This window comes from Cyrtonyx montezumae, unplaced genomic scaffold, assembly GCF_038088225.1.
Source record: "Cyrtonyx montezumae isolate F1298 unplaced genomic scaffold, pur_monq_1.0 scaffold_1, whole genome shotgun sequence".
In the NCBI taxonomy this organism is placed as follows: domain Eukaryota; kingdom Metazoa; phylum Chordata; class Aves; order Galliformes; family Odontophoridae; genus Cyrtonyx; species Cyrtonyx montezumae.
In genome coordinates, this window is record NW_027071825.1 from 3,524,030 (window position 1) to 3,532,708 (window position 8,679).

At 41.3% G+C, this 8,679-nt stretch overlaps 1 protein-coding gene across 1 annotated transcript; it reads left to right on the plus strand.

The window, feature by feature from the left end:
* The first annotated feature begins 1,846 nt into the window (after window positions 1-1,846).
* Window positions 1,847-3,757, plus strand: TACSTD2 (tumor associated calcium signal transducer 2). The gene has a single exon (XM_065746042.1). The coding sequence runs from the start codon at window positions 2,832-2,834 to the stop codon at window positions 3,741-3,743; it is 912 nt and encodes a 303-aa protein (XP_065602114.1). The 5' UTR covers window positions 1,847-2,831; the 3' UTR covers window positions 3,744-3,757.
* The last annotated feature ends 4,922 nt before the right edge of the window (window positions 3,758-8,679 follow it).

Sequence of the window (8,679 nt, forward strand, 5' to 3'; positions counted from 1 at the left end):
TAGCTGTGTTCCTGCTGTGATAGCAGAGAAGTTGCTCTGCTAGGAGTTTCTGAGCTAGAGAAGGCTGGGTAGCAGAGAGAGAAGCAAAGCAGGCAGCTCAGAGGCCGCGCGCTGTGCTGTGCATCACCTGTGCTGCAGCAGAGCAGTGCATCTCAGCACTTCAAGGGAAGGAAACCCTGCAAAGGGAAAACACTGCTGCAAAACCTGCGAGGAAAGGAAGGATGTTTGCAGCGTGGCTGCAGGGCCAGCACGTGGGAAGTAGCTGGTTCACATCTCAGGGAACGTGGTGGTCGTATTTGATACTGAACAAAGTATTTAATGGCCTAGATAAAAGCATTCTGCTCGTTTAATTGGAAATGTCGTGCTGTTTTACACAGACCTACTGCCCTAGTTTTATGAGATTTAAAATTGTGCAGAAAAATTGTTTCCATGGAAGCAGAGTTCACAAAAGAAGTAACATGTTTCCTGCAGGATTCCTCCTGCAGCCTGCTGTTCTGAGCAGTTAACCCTTGCAGCACTGTTGCAGTTTAGCGTGGACTGGAGGAAATAACTACGGATATATACTTGACTTTTCTTTTTTCTTTCCTGTCTTTAAAAGAAATCTCTTCTCTGCATGTTTACAGAGCGAGAAAAACAAAGGTGATAGTGGAGTACACACTTCTTTGGCCAATTATGGAACTCAGCCAGGGAAGCTTGAAGTTATTCCTTCTTCCCCCTCCTCTTTGCCTCTGTTGTATGTTTTTCCTCATGACTGGCATGTTCTAAAACCACTGCTGTGTACTTTGAGCCAGCTTTGAAGGAAGCAGCAATTAATGCAGTTTTTAATTAAGGTAACAGTGGTGAGAATCATCACCAGCAGGAAACTCAGACCATCTGTTTGAATTGCCTGTCATTTTTCATCCATATATTACTTCTGAAAAACCACTTCATTTTTTCTCTGTTTCACTGTGTTTCTGTAAAAAAGGAGAAACTATCAGAAGAAGATGGGAGGCTGAGACCAAGGCTGAGCATCGCATGGGGAAAGCACTGTTACCTACAAATCTTCACTCAATTAAGTGCTTTCAAAGCACAAGGGCAGCTCAGCTCTCAGCCACACAGCAGCTGCTGTAGTTTCTTCTGAATGTGGTGATGAGCCATAATGTTTTATAGCTGGTGAGGGTCTGTCCTTTCAGAGAACAAGAACACAGTCTTCTCTCCCTGGAGTTCATAATGCCCAATAAAATAAAGGCACGACATGAGGATGTAGTTGGTAGTTAAATGGATTTTGACTTTGAAGGAATGATATTGATTTTACATATATATATATATATATATATATTAGGTAAATTGAGTATTTAGAAATAAAAAATGGCATAAGAGAAGAGTTAAGATATGGTAATCTGTTGTTTTAAAAAAAAAAAATCCCCAAGGTGGAAAACTGAAATGCCCTGTGACGCCATGAAGAAGTTATCAGTAGCTCACAGTGGTTTCCTAAAACTCTTCAATGCTGTCATTTTTATCCTAAAGGAGGGGAAGGGAAGAGGTGCAGTAATGAGCTACAGGAACGATTTGAAGGACTTACCTCATCTTTGCTCCCCTAAGTAGTGTGATTTGGATTATTTAGGAACAGGAGTAAATCTATCTGCAAAGTTTGGCTCCAGATTGTGGAGCAATAGGGAGTGTTTACATCTGCAGCTTTAATTTTAACCTGTACAGTGTTATTAATGCTCACTGGTAGCCAGTGTCACTTCCCACTGTTCACACACACACAGGTCATTAGGAGCAGTGCTGCTCGTAGTGATTAAAGCAGGTCAGGCCCTGGGGAAAACAACAGCAGAGGCTGAAAGAACTGTCTGCAAAGCAGCACAGAAGTTGTGCAGATGGGAGAATGGTGCTGTTTGTTACTGCTCTCAAAACAGTGACTTACAAAGTGTCTGACAGCATTTGACAAACAGATGACAGTGCTAACTGGAAAATGTGGTTCATGCTTTGTAAATCATCATTAAGACACTTGGGAGCTACTGGAGTATACTGTGATAGGCATTACTCAAAGTTCAGACTGAAATATTCCTTCAGAAACTGCTAACAACTTTGTAAGGGAAATGAAAGCGTGAAAATTAGCATTCCTAATACTGCTTTGGGATGACTGGAAAAAGAGGTGCTGTCTATAGTGGAAGCTGAGATTGCTCTCCCAAGCTAAGTAAAAGTTCATCAAACTGATGCAGTGTTTCTATCTGTCACCTGAATTGGCAGGTACTTCAGGGTTCTGTTGGAGCATACATGAAAGAAAACCTTCTGGAGGTTTACAAAGATGTGAAAGTAGCACCTAGGCAGTGGAATCATACAGAAGTTGTGTGATGTAAGAGGTAGGAAACATCGTGATGAAAGCAGAGGAGTAGGATTGCCTCCAATGAGGCATGGGACTTCCTCCAGAAGAAATGGGAGAAGTTCCTTTCCTGCATTTATCTGTGTACTCCATGAAATTCCTGAGGAAGGAAAAAGGCAAAGTGAGAGGTGAAGCCTTGTGAGGGAATCTATGTGAGGGAAGGTAAACAAGGAGCTGTGCTTCGGGTCTGTTTTTGCCTCTTCCACGTGGCTTCCTCGCTAAGAGGGACGGCAGCATCTGGGCAATCAGCACTGCCCAGTTAGAAGTAACAGGTGAAAGTGCAGCTCCTCTGGCATCTGAGATGAGTGACACATTTTAGAAGAACTTGTTTGTCAGGTCCGATTTGAACTTTGAATAAAGGAGCAGCGTAACAACATGTAGAAACAAGTAGACTCCCCTAGGAGATAAAAGCTCCAGAGAACACTTGTTGCCACTTCCGACTATCCCCACACGTTGCACCTGCACTATGGAGCCTCTGCTTGGAGTTTTGCTGGGTTTGATTTTGATGATACCTTCATCAGCACAAGGCTGTACCTGCGTCACCAATAAGTGGACGGTGTGCGGCCAGGATGCGTCTGGCAACTGCACCTGCACGTTGCTAGGTTCAGACCGTACCGTCAACTGTTCAACGCTGACTTCGAAGTGCTTGCTGATGAAGGCAGAAATGACTTTCCTGAAGTTCTCCTACAGGCATCAGGTTAAGCTGTTAGACGGTGGCGTTTACAATCCAGACTGCGAGGAGAGTGGTATCTTCAAAGCCAGGCAGTGTGATGAAGCTGGCACCTGCTGGTGCGTGAACACAGCTGGAATAAGAAGAACTGGAAAGAGTAACAAAAATCTGATCTGCAGTGAACTGATCAGAACAAACTGGGTGGACATTGAACTGAAGCACAAAGAAACATCCCATTACTTCGAAGCTCCTGATGTAGCGGAAGCTCTGACACTTCTGTTTGAGAGCCGATACAAACTGCAACCCAGGTACATCGCGGCCGTTAGGTATGATCCCCCGTTCATCCAAATCCACCTAAAACAAGATCACCCGAAGCAGCACGATGTAGATATAGCTGATGTCGCCTATTACTTGGACAAAGATGTAAAAGGTGACTCTGTATTTCATCCTGACAGTGCGTTACGTGTCTCTGTTAATGGAAAAGCTCTGGATATTGAAACTATACACATTTACTATATCGATGAGAAGCCACCGGTGTTTGGCATGAAGCAGCTGTTTGCTGACCTCAGTGCTGTGGTGGCAGCGCTGATGCTGCCTGCCGGGTCTGCCTTTATTCTCATGATCATTCTCTGCCAGTGGAGAAAATGTAAGACAGTTAAGATTCAAAAGATGCTTGAAACACACGAACAAATTGTGGAGGTGCTCTAATGCGGAAAAATAAAGATCAAAGTGCAACTTCAGCAACCAGGAAGAGGTGGGGAGGGCAATGTGAAAGGAATGGGTTCTACTTATGTGGATGGATTCAGAGTTTTCTCCCATTTTATAGGAACTCACAAAGCACTCTGAATTATTCCAGCTTAGAAAAAAAAAAAAAGAAAAAGACTTTGGGTATACATTAATTTAGGAGTTGGTTACTGAAATCTGGGACTGAAAGCTCAGAAGCTACAAAATGTGTCATAGATATTTTGCACAAATACAGGATACTTGCACTTGTACTTTATACCTCAAATGCTTGCTTAATATTTAATGCTGCGTGTTTATTTAGAGCAATATAATAATAAAAATCATTAAAAAGTCTTCAAAGTTGGTGGAGCTTCTTTTTGCCAATTTTGTCAGTGCCTCTAACCAAATAACTAGTGATAAAATACTCTGTCTCTAAAGGCTTTGATACAGGGTCATGTGTTAGGAGGCAGTACTGCAGTCAGTTCCACGTGTGCAGGGCCCCTGTTCTGTGTTTGCATTGGGGGAGGACTGTGAGCTGTTCCCAGCTGCAGGTCTGACACTCATAGCCAGCAAAGAACTCTTGATCCCATTGTAAGTGTAAGTTAACCTTGATTTACTTCCCCAATTCAGATAATAGCTTCCTGTCTACCTAAATTTCCCTTGCAGTTGTATCAGGAGATATTTTTTGGTCTGTAACAGCTTCACAGAACTCCTTCATAATGATTCTGCAGAAGCCAGAAATTAAACAGCTTTATTTAGTAGAGCTGCGAGGGGAAATTCAGCAGAGTGTAATTGTTGGAGTTCTGCCAGGGCACTGGACCTGGACTCTGCTATCTACTCATCTACTGTCCTTGTCTGGGAGGTCATCACCACCACAAAGGGCATTTTAAAGAAAATAATGCCCCTTGTTAGATGTTGAAGTCTTTGCAGTTATGTTCTCCCCGTTGTGTAGGGATGCCTGCTGTCCCCATCAGTCTCATATGGTTACAATCAAAATGGGAATGGTGCACACAGGTGTTCCAGCAGGGTCAGCTCTTTTGTGTCTTTAATTAGTCTCAACATCAGTTGTTTCTCATTCTAATAACAATCAGTAATGTATTCATAATAAATACTCATCTCAGATTCTGCTGTAGAATCCCAAAACACAACTCCATCCCAAATACAGAAATCTGTCTAGGGGAATGAATGGACACCAGGAAGAGAGCAAAGATACTTTGGTTCTGTTTCTACCTGTGTTTATTATGGAAGAGATTTGTTGGGTTTGGGGAGGGGGGGTCATTTCTGACACCACGCAGCATCACAACTTCATTTCTTAGCTTCTGGAGAAGCGTAGGTTGGGCAGATGCATCACCTTTCCCCCAAGAGATTTTTATGCAGTTACTTTAGGAACATAATATATTCATGGGGTTCATCATTTATCGCATACCTTACAGCAACAAGTCCAAGATGTTTGTTTTTTCAGTCAAGTATATACATTAGTACTGATGAAAAGATGGTGTATTGATTATCCAGGTCATAAGAAAATTCAGCTTTTCGTAATATGGTTTGACTGAAAAACTGGAGCTAAGTGTCCCTCGGTGCTGAAGAAATGTGGGATCTGTATGAAACTTTGGAAGCCCGAGTACATCGCTTAGCCACTTTCAGCTGCAAACTTACGGAGATAATAAAAGCTGTCGTTGATGGGTTGGAGTTGTCCTTTCCTCAGAGAGGATCCCGAGATGTGCTGTCTTTCCAGAGGAACTACGATGGCTTTCAACAGCCTTATACCATCACTCCATTCATCCCTTTTCTGTCATGAGAAAATCGCTCATATTTTCAAAGTGAAGGGTGAGATTCTGTAATCAAAACAATATAAACACCAATAATAACAGAAATTGGGTGTATTTTTGGTTAGGAGAGGCAAAAGTGACAAAATTATTGGGACAGTAACAGATAGCAGTTTCAGCATACCGTGCCTTCAGCTTTCCTTTTTAGAAACTGGAACTGAGAAATAAACATAACCAATGTTAATAAGAGGCTGTGTGCTATTATTTACCTGCATTATATCAGAGGGTATGATCACTTGAACTATGCAGAGGTATCTGTTGCCTAAATTACACTGTGCAGTTCCAACTGGGGAAAGGCTGCCTTAGTTTGAAAACTGAAAACAACTACTCCCACAGACAGAATCCCTGGCTGTACACTATAACTCTGAAGAGGCTAATGCTGCCCTTTCCATACAGTGCTATCTTAGTTCAGCTGAATAAAGTGGGCTTTAGCCTTTCCTCTTAGCTTTTAGTTTAAGAAACAAATATTGTTTTAAACCACTGGAGAGCTGAGGGAAGTGCCAGTTGCAATGCCAGCATCAGAACAAGGAAATGGAAGATAAGGATTCGTGGTGGGATTAAAAGCCTCTCAAACTCTGCTCCCTCTGTCTCTGGTGAAAACCATGCCTGCTTCTATATGCAAGTATGCACTCAAAGAGATTGGCATGTAATCCCTGCATTAGATTACAAATTATTGGTGTGTTTATGTGTATGTGGGTTCCCATACCTATATTTAAAGATGCACACTGCTATTATTTTTTTTTTTTCTGCTGGAACAGGAAAGCCCTTGGGAAAGCTCGTGGCAGCAGGTCCTACACTTCAGCCAGCCTGAAGCCTAACCTAGCTCCCATCAGTGCAGACACAGTCCAAACCTGCTGCTGTTCTGGATGACAAAGAGAATTCTCTCCTTGTTTCATCTTTCCCTGATCAAGACTTATCTCTGAGTGGCTGTTTAGACTGCAACCACAGCAGGATTAGGTTATCTACTGTGCCACATCCTATAAACACACCCCACCCATCCCTTGTTTAGATGACAGAACATCATGTCTGTGATGGTGAGCTCTTTACGACGACAAGACACAAGACTCCCCCCAGCAGTCCTTAAAATGTCCCTACAAGTATCAGAGTCACTTACTAATAATTGCTTAGAAACTGAAATCACTTTTTCACAGAATAAAGTAACAAGTGAACCTTTCTTCCATTTCTCCTTAACTAGACTGGTCAATGCTATTAAGCAGACTGTCTGCCTTGTGCAACTATACAAGTATAATTACCCATTCCAAACCATTCCCTTTGCTTTGTCTCAGGGTTTAAGCACAGCCAGTACCTATCTTTGCATGCCAAAATTAATCTTGAGTTATTGTGATTACTTTCAGCATTTATATAACTCTTCACAGCAGCTCCCAACAAAATTCTTTGTACTGGTTAAGATGTCATACCCTTCAGGCAGCCTAACAATATTCACATCTCGTTTTCATGGCAATCCCTACTCCCCGAGGGATAACACTCTTACGGTCCTACTCCACCAGAAATCAAGTGCCACAGAAACCATGTGGGATACTTCATGTTATCTGAATGAAATGATGAATGTTTAATTTTCCACTGAGATTTTTACCTATAGGTCCACCAATACTGGTTTTGCTTGAAATAAATGTGTGCATAATGCCTGAGATCAGAAATCTCAGCATCTTTGCTTGCTGGGTTTTATTAACTACTAAGTGTTTGGATGTGCCACTGCTGTAGCCATTGCAATGTACAGCACAGAAATGCTAAGCACTGTTTCCCACTCTTAGCACACATCTGCTGGATCCTTTTTTTTTTTTCCTGGCTTCATGCGCTCTTTTCTGTTGTTAGAAGTATAACAGCTTTACAATTGTCTCAATGCTGAAGGACTTAAGTGAAATCTTCAGTACTGAAAGTTAACAAGTGCTCCATTTCTAAGTCTCTCTAAATAAATTTTCTATTTTAGGGATCTAGTTGAAAAATTCTGTGGTGTTTACTATTTTAAGTAGGATAGGACATCAGATACACCCAACTGCAAGCACTGTGTAATGCTGGAGATCAGCTTCATTACTTAAGACGTCTTAAGTGGCCCAAAAATCAGCAGCTCTTTCGTTGTTTGACCTGGATTTTTACATTCAGTTCCTTCAAGTTTCTTGTCTGTGTGTATACTGCTCTGACAAATAGCTAGTGCACTCTGCTCTGGACTGAGTCGAATCCTGGGCCAGCAAGGCACTCACTGCTGTGACTCAGTACAGTCTGACTGACAGCACTAAGCGATTCCCAAGAGGCTGCTGCTCAATAAATAACACCAGCGAGCTGGGAAATAAAAATCAGTTTGCACTAGGTGAGGATCCAATCATCTTTTGTGGCTCTGAGTCTTTTCTTGAAATATTATAAGACAGCAAGCAAACTAAGGATCACTCTGTCTCTTCACAGATGTTTTTGAAAAGAAAGGACTACACTGAAATTTACAACTATGTTTAAAGTCCTGCAGTAGTTTTCCATTCAGTTGAGTAATTTCACCTTCTAGACTGTAATTCTACTTTTGTTTTTTTTTTACTACATTGACAATGCATAATGAGCAGAAATAATTATTACTTATTACCAAGGAGATAAATATCTACTAGCATCCACAGACAGGTCTATCAGTGGGACAAGGATGGGTTAGTTAATACGAGTTAGTACACAATACAGTACACTCAGTGGAACAACATTTGGAAAAACTTCAATAATAATGAAGTGTTAATTAGTCTTTTGAGTTAATGTGAACTCCTGGGATTCCTGCTGGTCAAACAGGCACAAGTAGCATTAAATCCAGGTTATGATTTGCAGATGGCTGACAGTGTATTGTTTCTGCCAAGATTTTAGCCTGTCACTGATGAGCAGATGTAAATTGCTTTGAAACTTGAATGACAAAACCCTCACTTAAGATTTCTGTGCTGTTTTTTTCATGCCTAGATTTAAATAAAAGATAAATATTATTTTGCAATACATTTTTTTCACTTCAAAAAATGAATACTGTACATTTCAAGTGACAACTTTTTAATTATCAGGATTAAAATTGGCACTAGGAAGATGTTAGTATAAAAAGGCTTTTACTCAAATATGCAGAA